Source organism: Hyla sarda, chromosome 8 (assembly GCF_029499605.1).
Source record: "Hyla sarda isolate aHylSar1 chromosome 8, aHylSar1.hap1, whole genome shotgun sequence".
Taxonomy (NCBI): domain Eukaryota; kingdom Metazoa; phylum Chordata; class Amphibia; order Anura; family Hylidae; genus Hyla; species Hyla sarda.
Window position 1 is genome coordinate 111,219,206 of NC_079196.1, and position 20,849 is coordinate 111,240,054.

General features: G+C 41.6%; 1 protein-coding gene across 1 annotated transcript; it reads right to left on the minus strand.

Annotated features, from left to right (window-relative positions):
• Positions 1–585: 585 nt before the first annotated feature.
• Positions 586–19,915, minus strand: LOC130284496 (gamma-crystallin 1-like). Its single transcript, XM_056534898.1, has 3 exons — positions 19,856–19,915; positions 4,494–4,736; positions 586–861 (listed from the first exon to the last, which is right to left on the minus strand). Exons 1-3 carry the CDS (start codon positions 19,862–19,864, stop codon positions 586–588), a joined length of 528 nt encoding a protein of 175 aa, XP_056390873.1. The 5' UTR covers positions 19,865–19,915.
• Between the last annotated feature and the right edge of the window lie 934 nt (positions 19,916–20,849).

The window sequence follows — 20,849 nt, forward strand, 5'->3', positions numbered from 1 at the left end:
TAATAATCATAAGCCATATGCTTTGAATAAGACACATCTGTAAACATGCTCTGTCACCTCTGTGACATGTGTAGAGGTCATTCTATAGGGTTGGAAAGCCGGAGCTCCCTTTGTCTTCTCGATCTACTGGTGTCACATTTCACTGTAATTCTGTTTAGATCACTTTCCAGCAGCCATTTCCTTCATCGCAGGCATGCCCTGCCCCTGTTTTATTGCAGGAGCTTTCAACCAATGATGTATATTTATTAGTGCATGGGTTAAAAACCCAAGGCCACATACATGGTGATAAACAGGTTAAATGAACTACAATATACTTTATATATTTTATATTGAACATTTGAATATTTAGTTTTTTGTTTCAGCCCATCAAAGTATATTTTTCCATGACCGTGCATGACTAATATGCAAAAATATAATGGATAATGTGCCTACTAGAATAAACATCAGAGGTGATGCTGAGGAATATCTATTGGAAAATGGAAACAATTGGAACATTGGAAATAAGAAAATGTAGGGAAAGTATTATGCAGTAACTCTTTATCAGCCTTTTTACAGGGAAATACACAAATACATTTTTTTGAATGTCTAGTAAAAATCTTGAACTCTTCTAATGGAACCAATTCTTGCAACTGATGCCCCCCATTCACTGAACCTTCTGTACTCTCCAGGTTTCAGGTAATATTGGCATCCTCTGTAGTTGGGTTCCTCATAGAAGATCCAGTGGCCTTCAAGAACATTGCAGGAATTGATATCACGGAAATTAAAATCTTTATAGAGATGTGGACTATCTTCTGTAAGTTCAACCATCTGGCCTCTGAAGTCTTCTTTTTCATATAGTTTGATTATAAAAGATCCTGTGTGCTGTAGGGTTCAGAGGACATGTTATAAATCTGAATACATATACAAATAAAGCAGAACAGAAAAAAACAATATGTACCTCACATAGGCAACTTCCAATAACCCATTTGTAGATCATGCTATACCTCATAGCATGATCTACAAATGGGTTATTGGAAGTTGCCTTTTCTTTTGTAACACAAGAAAACTTTGGTGGGAAAATACACTGCTCCAAAAAATAAAGAGAACACTAAGATAACACATCCTAGATCTGAATGAATGAACTAATTGTATGAAATACTTTCATCTTTACATAGTTGAATGTGTTGATAACAAAATCACACAAAAATTATCAATAGAAATCAAATTTATCAACCAATGGAGGTCTGGATATGGAGTCACACTCAAAATCAAAGTGGAACACAACATTACAGGCTGATCCAACTTTGATGTTATATCCTTAAAACAAGTCAAAATGAGCCTCAGTAGTGTGTGTGGCCTCCACATGCCAGTATGACCTCCCTACAACGCCTAGGCATGCTCCTGATGAGGTGGTGGATGGTCTCTTGAGGAATGTCCTCCCAGACCTGGACTAAAGCATCCGCCAACTCCTTGACGGTCTGTGGTGCAAACGTGACATTGGTGGATGGAGCAAGACATGATGTCCCAGATGTGCTCAATCGCATTCAGGTCTGAGGAACAGGCGGGACAGTCCATACCATCAATGCCTTCCTCTTGCAGGAACTGCTTACACACTCCAGCCACATGAGGTCTTGCATAGTTTTGCATTAGGGGGAACCCAGGGCCAACCGCACAAGCATGTGGTCTCACAAGGGGTCTGAGGATCTTATCTCGGTACCTACTGGCAGTCAGGCTACCTCTGGCAGGCACATAGAGGGCTGTGCAGCCCCCCCCCAAAAAAAATGCCACCCCACACCATTACTGACCCACCACCAAACCGGTCATGCTGGACGATGTTGCAGGCAGCAGAACACTCTCCACTGTGTCTCCAGACTCTGTTTTGTCTGTCATCTGTGCTCAGTGTGAACCTGCTTTCATCTTTGAAGAGCACAGGGTGCCAGTGGAGAAATTGCCAATCTTGGTGTTCTCTGGGAAAGGCCAAACGTCCTGTACGGTGTTGGGCTGTAAGCACAATCCCCAACTGGATTGGAGTCTGTTTCTGACCATTTGAATAGACACATGCACATTTGTAGCCTGCTGGAGGTCATTTTGCAGGGCTCTGGCAGTACTCCTCCTGCTCCTCCTTGCACAAAGGCGGAGGTAGTGGTCCTGCTGTTGGGTTGTTGGCCTCCACATCTCCTGATGTACTGGCCTGTCTCCTGGTAGTGCCTCCATGCTCTGGACACTACGGTGTCAAATACAGCAAACCTTCTTGCCACAGCTCGCATTGATGTGCCATCTTGGATGAGCTGTACTACCTGAAAAACTTGTGTGGGTTGTAGACTCTGTCTCATGCTACCACTAGAGTGAAAGCACCGCCAGCATTCAAAAGTGACCACAACATCAGCCAGGAAGCATAGGAACTGAGAAGAGGTCTGTGGTCATCACCTGCAGAACCACTCCTTTATTGGGGGGTGTCTTGCTAATTGCCTATAATTTCCACCTGTTGTCTTTTCCATTTGAACAACAGCATGTGAAATTGATTGTCATTCAATGTTGCTTCCTGAGTGGACAGTGTGATTTCACAGAAGTGTGATTGACTTGGAGTTACATTGTGTTGTTTAAGTGTTCCTTTAATTTTTTTGAGCAGTGTATTATTTTGAAACTAAAGTTTTGTTGTTGGACTGTGCACCACAATTTTAGAGCACAATTAATGTGCCATATTATTTTGTAACTCAACTAACCCTTTAGTTTATATTGTGAAACCTCCAGTGTGGTAGAGATGGAGGTTTGGGGAAACAATATGTGAAATCTATTAACTAAAACCCACATTTTTCAACTTGAAAATGGTCAGTTTCACCAGAAGAAAAGGGGTTAAAACTATCCAGTTTTGTAAATGTTAGGCTTGCTTTTTTAAAAGATAGCAAATTTCGATCTGTTTTATCTGTTCATTCATGTTGGCATTTTATTAATTTTATAATAAACATTAGAAATACTATTGCTTTACAAGAAATAAAACCCTACAAATAATACGGACAGCAAACACATCCATTTACAGTATGTAGCAGTTATCTGCAAAGCTGATGTGGCTTTATAATGCAAACTGCCTAATAGGGTGGTAATGGCAAATTTTGGAAAGTGCTAAAAAAAATTATTGGGGAAATTTACATGGGGAACCTGGCTAATAAAAACCCACATTTTTCACCTTGAAAATGGTCAGTCTCACCAGAATAACAGTGGTTAAAACTATCCAGTTTTGTAAATGTTAGGCTTGCTTCTTTAAAAAATAGCAAAGATTTCGATTTGTTCATTCATGATTGCATTTTATTCATTTTATAATAAACATTAGAAATACTATTGCTTAAATAAAAACCTACAAATAAGATTGAGAGCAAACACATCCATTTACAGTATGTAGCAGTAATCTGCAAAGGTCATGTGGCTTATAGTGCAAACTACCTAAAAGGGTCATCCTGGCTAATTTTGGAAAGTACTAAAAAAAAAATTGGGCAAACTACATGGGAAACCTGGCTAATAAATCAAATTATATACTGGGTGGACATATATAATAATATGGCAAACTCCCTACAAGGGGGATATAGTTAATAGTCAAAATATTTTTAGACATACCGTATATACTCGAGTATTAGCCGAACCGAATATAAGCCGAGGCCCCTACTTTCACCCCCAAAACCTGGGAAAACGTAATGACTCGAGTATAAGCCTAGGGGGGGAAAATACATCATTCCCCCTGTTATCATTCAGACCCCCCCTGTCATCATCATCCCCTGTCAACCCCCCCAATCATCATCCAGACCCCTGTCATCATGACCCCCTGTCAAACCCCCCTATCAGTATCACCCCCAGTCTAAATCCCCCCTGTCATCATCCAGACCGCCCCATCCGTCATCATATAGGTCCCCCTCATTGTCTACTCTCCTCCCCAGTTCTCTCGGTCCAGTTGCTTAGTAGCTGCAGGCACCATCTGCATTCCGGTGGGGAGGGTGACGATGACACGCTGGGACGTCTGTGCGCAGGGACGCCCCTGACGTTACGGACGTCTGCTGCGCACGGACATCCCTGTGCGGCGTCAATGTAGTGTCACTAGTCGGACGGTCCCTGCAGCGAAGATGGACGGTCTGGCCAACCCCCCCCAACGGTATATATTATTTGTGCTGAAAAACTCGGCTTATACTCGAATATATACGGTAACCTGGGTTTTAGGGAAAAGCACCAATAGGAAAGCCCTACCAACAGGGGGAATAAGCTTATTGTGAGAAACTACCTAAAGTTGCTAGCCTAGTTAATGTAGAAATTACCAACAAGGGTGACTTGGAAAATTGTGAAAACTTTTATTAATTCATACCATTCCTTTTTAACACATTGTACCACTTTTTTTGTGTTGTGCCACATTTTTGACAACACTTACTTGAAAACACACAACTCAAACAAAACCTACATTATTAATAAATTCCCACCATTGTGTTAGTTTATAAACAACCATGTATTAATTAGGAAAATGTTTTGGAACTGACCAGAGGAATCATGTGGCAGGAACTGATCGTATCATTAAATCCCATCCAGTGCTGGTACTCAGGATATTCTCCTTTTTTAAGAAAATATTGGTGACCCTTATTGTTGGCCTGCTCATAAATCATCCAAGAGCCATTGTCAACTTTGATGGAGTTGCAGCGGCTGACGTGAGAGTGCAGGTCATTATTGTCACTGCTGCACTCAAAGGAGCGGCCCTTGAAATTTTTATCCTCGTAAAAGGTTATCTGTAGAAAAGCATATGTTAATGTAATAACAACAAAGACAAAAATAAAACTAATTATAAGAAGAACAATAGTAACAGAATTTAATGAATGTTTGCTAAATACAGTGAAACCTCTTAAGGCTTTGTTTACACGGCATCATGTCCGTGTGGAATTCTGTATGAATATTCTACACGGACATTCTGCAGTAGCAGAGCCCCATTGATTTCAAAGGGATTCTGCTGCTCGGTTCACATGGCCGAATTTCCACAACAGCAACATCTGACGCCGAAATCCTGATTCCAGGGTCTGCAAAAACCTTGAACTTGTTTAGGGATGAGAGAATAGAATCTGACTAATCCAAATTCATTGCAAATTTCAGGAAAAGTTTGATTCACAACGAATGTGAATGTGTATATTGGCGTGATTCGATCGCTTCATTAAACTCCATTTAGTGCGGTCTAGGCTCCAGGGCATCTAAAATGGCGGATCCACATGTGAGGACATGGGGCAAGGAATCCTGGGAAGGCAGGAACAAGGGTAGGCGGGATGACTCTGAATCACATGCAGCATGCAGCCAATCACCAGCCAGTCACCCCTGTGATGTCACAGTCCTATATAATCAGCAGCCATATTGCGGCCAGTCACTTCAGCCTTTTACTGCAGAGAGATAGATAGGGACAGACAGCGCTGTGTGTTGCACAGAAAAGCTTTTATCCAGCAGTGATTCACCTCCTAGTCAAGTCAGCGTTCTGTTGCACAGAGAGAGGGACAGAGAGCAGTGTGTTGCACAGAGTGTTTCACAGAACAGCAGCGATTCAGCTCAAGCACAAATCCTGCCTAGAAACACTGATAAGGAAGGTAGTGAGATTGAGAGAGTGCAATTTTGGGTGTAGTACACATTGACTGTGTGCTGCAGCACTGGTGTGTACTGCTGGTGTTGTGCACAAATACTTTTTTAAGCGTACTGTAGCACATTTTTCTCCCCTCAAAAGTGCATACCACATACGTACATCTCAGTGGTGTACTATTTTGTTCCCTTTAAACTCTCAAGGGCCTAGATCAGTGTTTCACACCAGGGTGCCTCCAGATGTTGCAAAAAGACAACTCCCAGCATGCCTGGACAGCCTTTGGCTGTCCAGGTATTCTGGGAGTTGTAGTTTTGCAACACCTGGAGGCACCCAGGTTGGGAAACACTGGCCTAGATACTGTGAAAGGCCAGGCAAAAGTACACACCGGCTGGTGCTATACACAAATAAATTTTTTAGCGTACTGGAGCGCATTGTCCTTAGAGTTCCACTTAAGTTTATGGAACACACTGTTGCAGAAATTTCTACAACTTAAAATGCACCCCTTTTAAATCCACCCTTGATGACCTTGTCACAAATAATACTACCTCTTTTTTTGACAGCACTTTTATCAGAGATTTTAGTGTTTTTTGAAGTTTGTGTTTTGTTTGCACTTGTATGTTCTGTAATCAGGGCTGTAGCTCTGATGAGGCGAGTGAAGCGATCGCCTCAGTTGCCTAAATTATATATTGAATTACAAATACAATATGTCTACTTTATGTTGGTATCATAAAGTTGACATGTTTTTACTTTTTGAAGACATTAGAGGGCTTCAAAGTATAGCAGCAATTTTAAAAAATTTCACGAAAATTTCAAAATCTCTTTTTTTTCAGGGAACAGTTAAGTTTGAAGTGCATTTGAGGGGCCTTTCTGTGAGACATACCCCACAAATGACCCCATTTCAAAAACTAAACCCCCCAAAGTATTCAAAATGACATTCAGAAAGTTTGTTAACCCTTTAGTTGGTTCACAAGAATAGCAGCAAAGTGGAGGAGAAAAATTAAAATCTGCATTTTTTAAAGTATTGTAACGAGAAAAAAGCCCCCCCCCAAAAAAAAATAAATAAATAAATAAAATAAATTGTAGCCCAATTTCTCTTGAGTAAGGAAATGCCTCATATATTGACATAAAGTGCTCTTCGGGCTCACAATATGGCTCAAGAGGGAAAGAGCTACTGTGGGATTTTTTAAATAATTTTTGCTGAAATGGTTTTTGGGGGGCATGTTACATTTAGGAAGCCCCCATGGTGCCAGAACAGCAAAAAACAAACAAAAACAAAAAAAACACATGACATACTATATTGGAAACTATAACCCTCAAGGAACGTAACAAGGGGTAGAGTGAGCCTTAAAGAGGCACTGTCATTGTAAAAAAAACTTTTCATATATTGCAGGACTCATTATAATATGAAATTTCACAATATACAACGGAAAAAAATGTTTTACATTTCACCTAAAATTCGAGCTCAAAATAGCCACCACTAGGGGTCGCCTGTCTTTTAGCCAGACAGACTAGTCTAGATTTTACAGCATACTGGATACCGGCCGTAAAGCATACCGGTATCCAGTATAGGAGATTTCTATTGTGTATGCAAAACTACAGATAAAGGATGTGTGGACATGCTGGGAGCTGTAGTTTTAAAACAGCTGGAGGCAACACTGCTCTAACACAGTTATTTACAAACATTGCAGCTTCAGTTGTTACTAAACTACAACTCCCAGCATGCTGAAGTAGTCAAAGCTTTCTCAGACTCCTGAATGACGAAGAAGTTAATCAGACATTCAGGAGTCTGTGAAAGAGGAATGACAAACATAGTGACAGCTATGCTGATTAGCATCCAGCTATACTAGGAGAAGATAAAACAGATAGAACATGTATTCATAAAAATGCTGTACTTTTATCTAAAAAATTATTGCACTAATTTTATAAAGATCTATTCTTATATTTATACATTTTATCCTGTTATGAATTCCCTATAATGTCTTCTGATTACTGCAGGCAAGCTCCAAGTATCTTCCTCTGACACATGACACAGCATAAAACCAGAGTGGAAAGGGTTACAGAGTAGAGAGTACTGATTGGCTGACTGCCCAAGCTTGCTCCTGTGAGGGAGACAGACTGACACGCCCCCTCCAGCCTGCACAATGAAAAAGTAACTCACCAGCAGATAAATTATTATATCTCTGGATATATAGGTCCGAGACACATAAAAATTATATGCACATGATCAGGAATGGGTCCTGAGTAACATATCACTTTTTTCTTTTTTTTTGCACTATGACAGGTACGCTTTAACACCTCACAGTTGTTTGACAACTTTGCGTTGAAGTTGGAAGTGAAAATGGAAAATTTGATTTTTAACACTAAAATTATGTTGTTACCCCAAATGTTTATTTTTCACATGGTGTATTAGGAGAAAATGGATCCCAAAATTTGAAGCCCAATTTCTCCCGATTAAGAAAATGCCCCATATATGGACTTTAAGTGCTCTGCTGGTGCACTACAGGTCTCAGGACAGAAGGAGCGCCATTGGACTTTTGGAGAGAGAATTTTGCTGGAATTGAAGTCGGGGCCATGTGCATTTACAAACCTACCATGGTACCAGAACAGCAGAAACCCCCCACATGTGACACCATTTTGGAAACTACACCCCTTCAGGAATGTAACAAGGGTTACAGTGAGTACATACACCTCACAGGTTTTTTGAACAGTGGGTGTAAATGTGAAAATTTTTATTTTTCTCACTATGTTGATAGTATTACCCCAAATGTTTTATTTTCACATGGGGTAATAGGGCAAAAGGCCCCCAAAATTTGTAGTGCAATTTGCCTGAGAAAGAAAATACCTCATATGTTGATGTAAAGTGCTCTGCGGGCACACTGCAATGCTAAGAATAGAAGGAGCGCCATTGGGCTTTTGGAGTGAAAAGCTTGTTGGAATTGAAGTCAGGGGCCATGTGCAATTATAAAAACCTCCCATGGTGCCAGAACAGCAGAAACCATTTTATAAACTACACCCCTCAAGGAACGTAACAAGGGTTATATTGAGTACTTACACCTCATATGTTTTTTGAACAGTGGGTCGTAAAAGTGAAATAATTGATTTTTAACATTGGTATTAACCAAAATTGTTTTAGTTTTACAAGTAGTGAGAGAAATAAATCTCCACAAAATTTGTAGCCACATTTCTCCAGAATAAGAAAATACCCCATATAAGGCGGAAAAGTCTATGCGGGTGCAAAACAGGGCTTAGGACTGAGACAGCACATGAGATTTGAGGCCTAAAGGGGTGCTTTGCACTGCAGTGGTTGAGGTTCTGACATAAAAAGTGACCACAATTTTGAAACTACACCCCTCAAGGAAGGTAACAAGGGGTACAGTGAGTACTTACACCTCACAGGTGCTAGCAGAAGGTGCTGGGAGAAGAGGGTTGCATTGACAATCCAATACAATAGGTAGCACATTGAACACATTTTATAAGTGGTCAGAAGCTTGTAAATAACTCATGAAAGAATAAGTTACATTAAAACCAAGCACATCATTGTTTTTCTTGTGAAGGCCCCAATAAATTTGATGTGTCACATGACCCTTTTCCTATTGAAAAAACAAAAGTTGGATTCAAAATGGCCGACTTCAAAATGTCCGCCATGGTCATCACCGATCTTGAAAAGTTTGCCCCTCACATATACTAATATGCCACAAACCGGAAGTTAATATCACCAAACATTCCCATATTATTAAGGTGTATCCATATAAATGGCTCACGCTGTACTGTTATTCAGTATGACATGCAGATTATAGGCATCGCATTTAGAACCACTGCCGCAGAGCGGCACAATGACAGAGTCTGGAGGTGGCATCGGTATAAGGAGACCATATAGTGGCTGAATGACACAGCTTGGATGTGGATAAGCATGAGGAGACCATATAGTGGCTGAATGAAACAGCGTGGAGGTGTAGGCAGCATGAGGAGACCATATAGTGGCTAAATTACACAGCGTAAAGGTGTTGGCAGCATGAGGAGACCATAGAGTGGCTGAATGACACAGCTTGGATGTGGCTGAAGCATGAAGAGACCATAAAGTGGCTGAATTACACAGCTTGGAGGTGTTGGCCGCAGGAGGAGACCATATAGTGACTAAATGACACAGCGTGGAGGTGTTGGCAGCATGAGGAGACCATATAGTGGATGAATGACACAGCTTGGATGTGGCTGAAGCATGAGGAGACCATATAGTGTCTGATTGGCACAGCGTGGAGTTGGCAGAAGCATGAGACCATTTAAATGAAATAGAAATGTAAGATATTGAAATTGAGGATTTTGAAATTGAAATTTTTATTCCCAAGTTTTAGTGTCCCGGGCACTGGCGTGTGGGTACAATTGACCAAATCTAACAAGGAGTCACATGTCACATGGCAGCACAATGACAGAGCCTGGAGGTGGCATCAGTATGAGGAGACCATATAGTTACTGAATGACACAGCCTGGAGCTGGCAGCAGCATGAGTAGACACTAGGGCTTCACAAACCCTAAGATTAAAAGATGAATTTGGAAATTTAAATTGAAGATTTATGGTAGCTAGTGCTACCATAAAAATTTTTTAGGCCCAGGCCCACCAGCGTCAGTAAACCATATGTTGGCTGAATGACACAGCCTGGAGGTGGCTGAAGCATGAGGAGACCATTGAAATTTAAGATTTTTAAATTCAAATTTAAGATTTTTTAATTGAAAATGAGGATTTTTTAATTAACATTTTAACTCCCAAGTTTTAGTGTCCCGGGCCCCGTCGTGTTGGTACAAAGGACTAAATCAAACAAGGAGTCACATGGCAGCACAATGAAAGAGCCTGAAGGTGGCATCAGTATGATGAGGCCATATAGTGGCTTAATGACTGCCTGGAGTTTTATGGCAGCATGGGGAGACCATACAGTGTCTGAATGGCACAGCCTTGAGTTGGTTGAAGCATGAGGAGACCATATCGTGGCTGAATGGCAAAGCCCGGAGTTTGTGGCAGCATGAAGAGACCATTTTGTGGCTGAATGGCACATCCTGGAGTTTTTGGCAGCATGAGGAGACCATATAGTGGCTGAATTGCACAGCCTGGAGTTGGCTGAAGCATGAAGAGACCATATAGTGGCTGAATGAGACAGCCTGGAGTATGAGGAGACCATATAGTTACTGAATGACACAGCCTGGAGCTGGCAGCAGCATGAGTAGACACTAGAGCTTCACAATCCCTAAGATTAAAAGATGAATTTTGAAATTTAAATTGAAGATTTATGGTAGCTATTGCCACCATAAATTTTTTTTAGGCCCAGGCCCACCAGCGTTAGTTAACCATATATTGGCTGAATGACACAGCCTGAAGGTGGCTGAAGCATGAGAAGACCATTGAAATGTAAGATTTTTAAATTTAAGATTTTTAAATTGAAAATGAGGATTTAAAAATTTTAACTCCCAAGTTTTAGTGTCCAGGGCCCCGTCGTGTGGGTAAAAAGGACCAAAACTAAACAAAGAGTCACATGGCAGCACAATAAAAGAGCCTGGAGGTGGCATCAGTATGATGAGACCATATAGTGGCTGAATGACTGCCTGGAGTTTTCTGGCAGCAAAGGGAGACCATACAGTGTCTGAATGGCACAGCCTTGAGTTGGTTGAAGCATAAGGAGACCATATAGTGGCTGAATGGCACAGCCCGGAGTTTGGGGCAGCATAAAGAGACCATTTTGTGGAGGAATGGCACATCCTGGAGTTTGGAGTTTTTGGCAGCATGAGGAGACCGTATAGTGGCTGAATTGCACAGCCTGGATTTGGCTGAAGCATGAAGAGACCATAAAGTGGCTGAATGAGACAGCCTGTAGTATGAGGAGACCATATAGTTACTGAATGACACAGCCTGGAGCTGGCAGCAGCATGAGTAGACACTAGGGCTTCACAATCTCCAAGATTAAAAGATGAATTTTGAAATTGAAATTGAAGATTTATGGTAGCTACTGCTACCATAAACATTTTTTAGGCCCAGGCCCACCAGCGTCAGTAAACCATATATTGGCTGATTGACAAAGCCTGGAGGTGGCTGAAGCATGAGAAGACCATTGAAATGTTAGATTTTTTAATTTAAGATTTTTTTTATTGAAAATTAGGATTTTTAAATTTTAACTCCCAAGTTTTATTGTCCCGGGCCCCGTCATGTGGGTAAAAAGGATGCACAAAAAATTGCACAGCCTGGAGTTGGCTGAAGCATGAAGAGACCATATAGTGGCTGAATGAGACAGCCTGGAGGTGGCAGCATCAGGAATCCTGAAAGTGACCCTAATGAAAAGGAGCTTCTGAAACTGATTTCGTTTTTTTCGGACAAAATTATTTTTGGTTCTATTAAACCTTCGGGATACAGTAATTCGTTTTATTCTGTTTTCGGATGCATTCATATATTTTATTCGGCTCTATTTGGAAACTGTTCGGCTTTTGGATGAATTTGTTATTTCGGATCTATTCGTTATACATGTCGTTAGTTTTATTTTAGTTTTTGGACGATTTCGTTATTCATTTTTATGGTTATTGGAGATGGAGAGTCCTCTTTTAATAAAATTTGGTAGGGTACCATTAAAAAACTAAAATAAAAAAAGATTCAGTAGTGAAGGGAGAAATTGTATCTAATGAAATTTTTCTATTTTATAACAAATTTTTTATACATTTTTAAACAGGGATCAATTTATGTGGGCAGGCAGGGCACTAAAAATGTAGCCTACAAAAATAAAAATGTAGTGTATGTGTTTTTCTCATTTTTTTCTCTATTTTTTTTAGGTAGTACTACTACTCCCAGCATGGAACACACTGTTCCATGATGGGAGTAGTAGTACCCAAACTAATTGACAGATCGCCCGGGTTCCGTTGCGATCCTCCTGTATAATGCATCTTCTATGGCCCCCTGCACTGCCGTATATATACACCTATTCATATTTTCCGCAGAGCTGTGATTGGCCAGATGGTTCCAGCCAATCACAACCCTCTGTGGGATGTATGAATATGTGTATATATACGTCAGTGAAGGGGACCATAGAAAAGCGCAGGCCGCATCTATACATTATACAGGAGGATCACAGCGGGTGTCAGGAGTGACATCTGCTGTGATCTTTCCTTAACTGCAGGTACTACCAATCCCAACATGGAGCACACTCTGCTCCATGCTGGGAGCTGTAGTACCTGCATTAATAGACAGATCGCAACAGGTGTCAGAAGTTACACTCGCTGCGATATTCCTATTAATGGAGGTACTACAGCTCCCAGCATGGAAAGGAGTGTGCTCCATGTTGGGAGTAGTAGTACCTGCAGGTAAGAAAAGATCACAGCGGGTATCACTACTGAGACACAATGTGATCAACCTGTCTATTGCAGAGATGGAGAGGCTTTCTCCTTCGCTCGCATCTCTGCAATATACTCCGGCTGGCCACTCATTCATATTTCCCTCTGTGATTGGCTGCAACCATCCGGCCAATCCTCACTCTGGGCGGAAAATATGAATGAATGATGTTCTATTCACATCACTGGACGGAGTATAGGGCAGAGATGCGAGCGCTGTATAGAGCCGCTCCACATCTCTACTATATTATGGACGATCGCATTGGGTGTCAGACTGACCCCTAGGGCGATATGTCTATTAGTACAGGTACTACTACTCCCAGCATGGAACAGTCTGTTCCATGCTGGGAGTAGTAGTACTACCTAAAAAATTTAAAAAATTGATAGAAAAAAGTGAAACACACACACTTTATTAAATGGTCCCCTGCTTCTAAATGAAAACAAATTTTGTTTTAACAAAAATAAAATTAATTTTTCACAATTTCGTAGGCATGTACAATTTGTTTTGTTACGAATTCGGATTCATTTGGATGTAAATATTTCATAGATTCGGCTCAATCCGAATGTACTAAATATGAATAATTCGGACAAAAACAAATTATGTCCGAAACGAATTGCACAAGCCTAGAACCGATCAATCATGGCTGCTTGGTTGCTGGTCGAGACACGCCTGCTAGCTGATACGGGGAGTGCAGACCTCTTGTTGCGACTCCGGCTGCCACACACACCTACTCTGCTGTGACCTCTGCCTGCGCCTGATGAATTTAGGCCTCTGCCACTCCACTGTCCTGGCACTACTCTGCCTGACATACTTATTGCATATATGAGGGGAGTACAAAACGCTTCACTACGCTTAAAACAGTGTTTGTCTAGAACAGCAGCAGGTGTGTACTATTGGTTGTCCTTTCACTATTTTTTTTTTCACAACTATTTTAATGTAACCTACATCTTCCCTGAACCATCTTTGGACCGAGCAGCGCCGGATGCAAGGGCCTTCTTTTTCTCCTTCCTCATCCAAGCACCTTACAGGGTTCCTGCACAGGACACTGGTCTAGGCACCTTCGGCTGCAGCACGGACACCAACAAATACCCCTCAAAAGGGGAGACATTCTTAACCCTCAAGAGGGTCACCAGGTGAGAGCACACCCCGTTGGGGGATCCACTTGGGTTTATTTGATTTACGGTATCACACGAGGCGCTGTCCTCTTTTATTTTATTCCCTCATTCTCTTTTTACATCACAGGGGTGACTGACTCCTGATGCGATTCAGGGTCATCCCGCCTATTTCTCTTCCTGCCTTGCCTTCCCACCTTCCCAGAGTTCCTTGTCCCATGTCCTGACATGTGGATCCACCATTTTAGATGCACTGGAGCCTGGACCGCAGTAAATGGAGTTTAATGAAGCGATTTGTACAATAGAATCGCAGCGATATTCGCATTAGTTGCAAATCAAATTTTTTGTGAAATTCACAATGAATTCAGGTTCATCAACTTCGATTCGCTTACCTCTAGTGGTAATCTTTATCTAGCAATGGGTGCAAAAGGCCCAAACGATTTTCCTGATAACACCCAGAGTGAGGGGACATTCTGGGGGTTCAAGATGGGAATCTCGTCCCTCATACACCATAAACTTGCAAGTGTACCCTGAGGAACTCTTGCAAAGTTTATACATCCTCACACCATACCGCCCTCACTTGGTTGGGACGTATTGCTGGAAGCTGATGAGAAACTCATCAATAGCAACCTCTCTTCCAGGGACATTGGCCTCCCAAAATTTGGCCACAAAGTGATTGATGACAGGCCTGATTTTATACAGGCGGTCATACGCAGGATCATTTCAGGGGGGACATTATCAGCATAATGCAAACATTTCTGAATGGCCTCGAACCGGGGATGGGTAATGTCCATACTGTAGAGCGGGGTCTGGTAGAGGACGTCCCTGCTCCAGTACTGCCTGACCTTTGGCTTTTTAACTAGGCCCATATGCAGCACGAGGCCCCAAAAGGTCCTCATTTCGGCTGCACTGACTGCTAACCAGCCACCGGGCCTAGCTAAAAAGGAGTCCGGGTTTGCGGTGATGAACTGTTGGGCGTACAGGTTCGTCTGGTCAACCCATCAGATTAACAAAGTCGTCACTGAAAAAAAACCTGAAATAGTCCATTTCAGTGAACCCAACAATGTCAATCTTGATTCCTGAGTCGCCAACAAACTCAGGAATCACAGGCTCGTGGTTCAGACAAGTTCGCTGATACCAGGCACCAGTAAACTTGGCTGGGGGACTTGATTAGTATGAGGGGGGACTCATAGTAGCATGAAGCACAGGGTCAGGAGCAGAGGAAGTTTGCGGTCCCACATGGGGCCGACTCCACCACCTTGGTGGCTCATCATCAGAACTAGATGATGAGGAGGACGAGGAAATAAGGAAGCTGGGGTCTTCCTCGTCCTCTGTGGCGCTTTCAGTGTCGGAGGCAATTATGGCATATGCCTTCTCCGCTGAAAACCCCCTGCTGGCCATTTCCCTACTCTAATGGGGATGGAGTGGTGTGTATGTGTGTGGGAAAAACTTTATTTGTGTATGTGCTGTGTGTGGTGTGGAGTGGTCCGAGACTACCTCCCTAACCTAACTAAACCCACCCTAACAGAAAAAATATCAACTAAAAAGGGGAAAAAAACATTAAAAAAGACCTCTAGCGCCAAAAAAAGCCCTGCGCAAAAAAGTGTTTACCTAATCAGTGGTGTGCACACTGATTAGTGCTTGATGGCGGCAGGGAGCGCAGAAATCAGGGGGGGTCCGGCCACTCAGTCCAGAACAGTGGCTGGTGGCACATACAGACCCACACACAAAATACCAGAAAATTAAAATTAAAAACATTTTTAAACCAGAAAAAATGCACCCGCCTGAACAAAAAAAGCGCTGATTAGTGATAAGTCACTGACAGCGGTGGGGCAGGCCGCAAAAAGAGGTACGGTCTGTCCACACAGCACAGGCCTGCTACTGGACCACCTGTAGGTGCAAAAAACGCCTGCACCACAAAAAAAAACTAAAACGCTGATCAATACTACGACACTGATCAGTGGCGGGTGGGCTTTAGCTAACGGAGGCGGACCGCTCTTTTATGGGTAAGAGGGCCCGGCCACATGTTTAGCAAAAAAAATGGTCTGCGCCAAAAATAAAAAACAGCAACTCTGTAGGGCCCGGGTCATGCAGCTAAAGGTGATGCGGACCCGCAGACACCTACAGATGGTACACTGACAAAAATAAAAAAATGTAATCTTTTTTTCACCTCCTAACTCTGTCCCTGCCTAATCTAAAGCTTTCCTTAAACGACACTGCTTTCCCTAAACGCTACAATGCCAAATGGCACTTTTAATACTGTAAGGGGGAGATACAGCACAGGGCTCCTCTCTGATCAGCACCAGATGTACAATGGTGCTGATCAGAGCGGAGCAACATGTTCCTCCTGCTCTCCTCCCCCCTCCTTTTACACTGTGATTGGTGCAGTCACTACAACCGCCCAATCACTGCCACATCCCAGTACAGTACGTATGGTGATTGGTGGTGTATAATTACACCACCAATCATCATCCTTATCCAGGTCATCAGGTTACACGTGACCCAGAAGACCCGGAATCACCACAGATTGCCGGTCAGTATTTACCGGCGATCGGCGGCGATCACCGATATGGAGGGTACTCAGGACCTTCCTTGGCGAGGTGCAAGGATGCCTGCTGAATGATTTGACCACCCGGTGAGCGGCGGGGAACGAAATCACAGCAAATCGCCTGTCTGAATTGACCAGTGATTTGCGGTGATCGCCAAAAAGGAGGACTTCAGGACCCCCCTCGGCGATGTGCCAGGATGTCTGCTAAATGATTTCAGCAGGCATCCCGGTCCAGCCCCCGCCCAGCGAGTGGCGGGGACCAGAAATGCTCAGGACATACTAAGTCCTTAAAGATTGGGGATGCAAGGCCTATGCATACGCCCTGCCTCCCAAAGAGGTTAAAGACTTTTTATATTTTATGAAAAATGACTTTTAAATTTTAAATGTAAATTTAAATACAGCAAGGCAAAGTGTTCTACACCACTATTGAGGCTCTGTAGGCCAGAAATAGCAGTTTTTAATAGCAATTTGCCGCAAATAAATTCAGAACAAGACTAATTTGGGGGGAAAATTTCGGCGAATCGGCCTAATCAAATCTTTCAAAAATTCGTGTCATCTCTAAGCATGTTCAATATTTTTGCAGATTCCGCAAGGAAATGCATTATCATCTATGAGATGACACATTTCTGAGCAGTCCTAGCACCGGTATGTTTGTTGGATCTAAAAGTCTGTCACAGGAAATCAAATCTTTGAGAAACTGGTCTATATGAGTTGTCTATAGGTGGTTTATAAGAATGGTTTCACTATATTAAAAACAATATTCATATTCATTAGGCTCTGTTTACATAAAAATCCCAATCTACACATGACAGTTATGCTGGATCCATTTTTAATGGTTCTCGATTAATGCTGTAGACATATAATAGGGTCCATCAGGTTTCTACTGGGGTTCTGGTATTTTAAAGGTGAGAATAGCTATGTAGTCTATACTATTCTTGCCATTAAAAATGTTGGAGTCCTTAAACAAAAACACATAACACAAATGTGCACAGTAAGCTACTTAGAACATCACTGCCTCACTATAGTACAGAAGTAGGGACTGCTGGTTAAATGACAGGAATCTCTGTGCTCTTTATAGTTTTTATGGCGTACCGCACTAGATTGGCATGTACGTAGGAGACATACTCTACTACAGTAATTCAAATCTACTACTAATCCACATTAAAATTAACACAGTAGACAGCGTGCAAGTAAATCAAACCAATAAATAACAGAAAACATTCATGAGCTGCACAACACAGTGGGTGATATTTATTAAAACTTGTGCTGAGAAAAAGTGGAGCTCTTGCTCATAGCAACCAATCAGAGCACTTCTTTAATTTTTAAAAAGACATCAGGGGAGATTTATCAAAACCTGTCCAGAGGAAAGGTTGCCCAGTTACCCATAGCAACCAATCAGATTGCTTCTTTCATTTTGCAGAGGCCTTGTTGAAAATGAAAGAAGTGAACTGATTGGTTGCTATGGGCAACTGGGCAACTTTTTCTCTGGACAGGTTTTGATAAATTTACCCCATCATCTTTTCATGTGTACATGTTTTCATGAATCTCCCCCAGTATGCTTTTAAGTGGACCACTTAAGAAACATAGAGTTTATAATAGAGTTCATCATAGTTCATAAGGATTAAAAAAGACAAAAGTCCAGAATAAATCCCTGGATTCATAACCTGTACTATTATTACTCTTTATAAATGTGTCCAGAACCCCTGTCTGTGCTGGTTTAGAAACCTCCTTTCCTCTAGACATAGAGGATACCCCTTGTTATAGAATCAGTCCTAGGTATAAATAGATCATGATAGAGATCTCTGAACTGCCCCCTGACAGATCTATACATAGTTATTTTGTCCTTCTTTGGCCATCTTTTTTCTAAACAAAATAACTATAATTCTGATAATCTTTCTGGGTACTCTAATCCTCACCTTCCTCTTATTACTCTAGTTGCCTGTCTTCAAACCCTTTCCGGCTCCACTATAACTTTCTTCTACACTGGTGCCCAGTACTGTACACAGTATTCCATGTGTCGTCTGATTAGGGATTTGCACAGTGGTAGAATTATTTCCATGTTGTGGGCATCTATGCCCCTTTTGATGAATCCCATGATTTTATTTACCTTGGAAGCAGCTGCCTGGCACTGGTTGCTACAGGTAAATTTACTGTCAATAAAAACTCCTAAAAAACTGGACTAAAAGTCCTTTTCCATGTCAGTTGTCCCCAGTATGTTCCCATTGTATACATATTTCCACCTGGATTTTCCTCCATGGGCATAGCCTTACATTTATCAGTGTTCAACTTCCTCTGTCACATCTAAGCCCAAGTTTCCAACCTATCCAGATCCATTTGTAACAGTGCACTGTCCTCTTTTGTGTTATATTTTTACACAGTTGAGTATCTTCTGCAAAGATTAATACTTTACTGTACAATCTCTCTTTAGTATACTTAAATAGTAAGAATCACTGTAAAGTGCATATTTATAAGAAATGAAATATACTTAAAGGAAATCTGTCATCAATGGCACCTGCACTAACCTGTTGGTATATAGCGGTTTATAGGGTTTATGGCAGGTGACACTGATGAAAATCATGCTTACTGATCTTCTGTCCATGGCACTGTTCATCTGTAATCCCTGGGCTTCCAGATATGGTAATCTGGAGCTTGGTGCATGGGGTGGGGGGCATTCCAAAGAGTTGTGAAGATCTGTGCGCTTTGGCTGCTTCATTGCAATGCCTTCTTACTCTGTGCTGAGCCTGCTATGCTGAAGAATAGAGTCTTACTCTGCAGCATAATGGCTCTCCTTCTGCATGCACAATAGCCATGGCCACAGCTATTATGCTGCAGAGTGAAGCTTCATTCTGCAGCATAGCAGGCATAGGAGGCATTACAATGAAGACGCAGGCAAGACACAGATCTTCAGAACACTGGATGTCTTTGTGCATGAAGGGCTTGGGAATGCCCCCTGTGCACCACGGCTTATTACCAGAAAACCAGGGATTGACAAAGAATGGAACCACGGTCAGAAGATCAGTAAGTATGAATTTATCCAGTGTCACCTGCATTACAAGCCTGTACCAACAGACTACTGCAGGTGGCACTGATGACAGATTCCTTTTAAAACAATGTAAACAATTTCTATCTAAAATAATCTCACCATAAACTAATATTCACCAAAAAGCTAATATTGTAAATTTACATTTCTGCTGTAAATGTTTGTTAACAGTGACTACAAATATATATACAGTTCCTACAACTGTGTAAATGGCAGCAGCTTCTACAATACTTACCTTTCCCATTTTGACTTCATGAAAGGCTCAATGATCTGTAATAAGAGAGGTAAGAGCTTCTATATAAACATGTCCATTGCTAGGTCAGCAAATACTAAATGAAAAATGTTGTGTTTGGAAAAAGTACCTTTTAGTTTAATCTTTTTATCCAGAGGGCTCATTATTTTTTCAGTGGTGGACAAAGCCTTTGTTCTCTGATTATTGGCTCTGCTCACAACTCACATAATTGTTTAGTGCAGCAGAGTGGAATTGTCGACAAGTTAGTGAATGTACTTCTAAACCTACAATGTGGTTTTACTGTTGTTTTAGTAAAATATTGATCTAAAAAAGTCAACCATGAAGAAATGATTATAAAAACTGGGAAATGTTTATCAATGAAGTGTTCAGCTTTAAATCAATAATTGTTTACATATTTCACAGGCTTTAATAGATGAGTAACTTTGCCACAATGAGTTCACAGGCAATTTAGGTAGATGAATAGAGGCAGGGCTGCCATCAGAAATTTTGGGGCCCCGTACAAAGCTCAGGCCTGGGCACCCTGGACGCCCCTCACAATACCGCCAATTGCACATATCACGTTGCACGTCCTATAACGTACAACATTATACCAGTATCCGTATTACAAATCGGGCTGCTACCCTCCATGCACTTTTATCCCCTCCCCCCTTGATCAACCCCCTGTGCTATATCATTTGCCCCTCCTCTGATCCCCCCCCCCCGTGTCACTTTATTCCGTTTCTACCATGTGCACTTTTCAGTAAAAATGATATTATCTTTATTCTGTAGTTCCATACAATTTTTCTAGGCTTTGTTTTATTTAACAATTTTTTTAAAATAACTTTTTATGCAAAATGTAGTACACTTAAAATCATCCTCTTCTGACCCCTATCACTTTAGAATTTTTCCATATATTGGGCTGTGTGAGGGTTCACCTTTTGTGCTTTGATCTGTAGTTTTCACTGGTACCATATTTTTATTTTGATGGGAATTTTTG

Excerpts from the sequence above, each read along its gene's own strand:
- LOC130284496 (XM_056534898.1), bottom strand. Across the intron at positions 862-4,493 it reads CCTGCCACATGATTCCTCTG|CACACAGGATCTTTTATAAT; the intron begins GTCAGTTCCAAA and ends TGAACCCTACAG.